The 781-nt window shown below is 35.5% G+C and overlaps 1 protein-coding gene across 1 annotated transcript in view; it reads right to left on the bottom strand.

The window, feature by feature from the left end:
• Nucleotides 1–648: 648 nt before the first annotated feature.
• Nucleotides 649–781, bottom strand: part of LOC118422153 — a 3,569-nt gene continuing 3,436 nt past the window's right edge. Inside the window, exon 5 of the mRNA XM_035829670.1 lies at nucleotides 649–770. Coding sequence (XP_035685563.1) covers nucleotides 649–770 — 122 coding nt within the window. The remainder of the gene's footprint in view (nucleotides 771–781) is intronic.

The following is a 781-nucleotide window of genomic DNA, read 5'->3' as shown; positions in this document are numbered from 1 at the left end:
GTCATAGACTTGGATAGAAACGGTTAGACCTTGGGTGACTAAAGTACAACTTGTAAATTGTCCATATAGCATTTCTGGAGTATGTATTTTTTTTCTGTATATGCCATCAAACATTAAACAATGAATGGAATAATGATAATGAGTTTATTGCAACAGCAACATTCCCTGAGTAGTTAACAGAAACCTACTATTCACAACTAGTTACTACAATGAAGATTGTAGATTGCCAATACGGCATTTGATTTTGTGTAGTATGTACTGTACATACTTTTCTTCCTTGAGTACTTAAGTCTTCTGTATGACAATGGAATAACGATAACAAGAACTCTACTGCAACAATATACATTTTCTTCCCTTAGTAGTTAGTACTTAACAGTTTTCTGTATGGCAAATGAAACAAACGATAATAGGAAGTCTACTGAAAAAAGTATACTTTTCATCCCTAAGTAAAACAGTTTTCTGTATGACAAATAAAATAACCATAATAAGAAGTCTACTGCAATGATATACTTTTCCTTCCCTATGTATCAAACAGTTTTCTGTAATTTTTTCTGACAATAGAAAAATAATAATGATTAGTCTACTGTAACAAAATACTTTTTCTGAGCACAAAAGAGAAACCTGATATCTTCAACTAGTTCCTACATGTCAACATTCTACTACTATTAACATGTCATCTGCCAATTCACACCAGTTCCATCTACTGGCCCCTGCTGGAGGGGTGTGGGACCAGCACCACCCCACATCCTGCCATAGGGCCGCACCTCCCCCTGTGAGGGGA

The sequence above is a fragment of the Branchiostoma floridae genome, chromosome 9, assembly GCF_000003815.2.
Source record: "Branchiostoma floridae strain S238N-H82 chromosome 9, Bfl_VNyyK, whole genome shotgun sequence".
NCBI classification, from domain to species: Eukaryota; Metazoa; Chordata; class Leptocardii; order Amphioxiformes; family Branchiostomatidae; genus Branchiostoma; species Branchiostoma floridae.
This window is presented reverse-complemented; position numbering and strand designations above follow the sequence as displayed.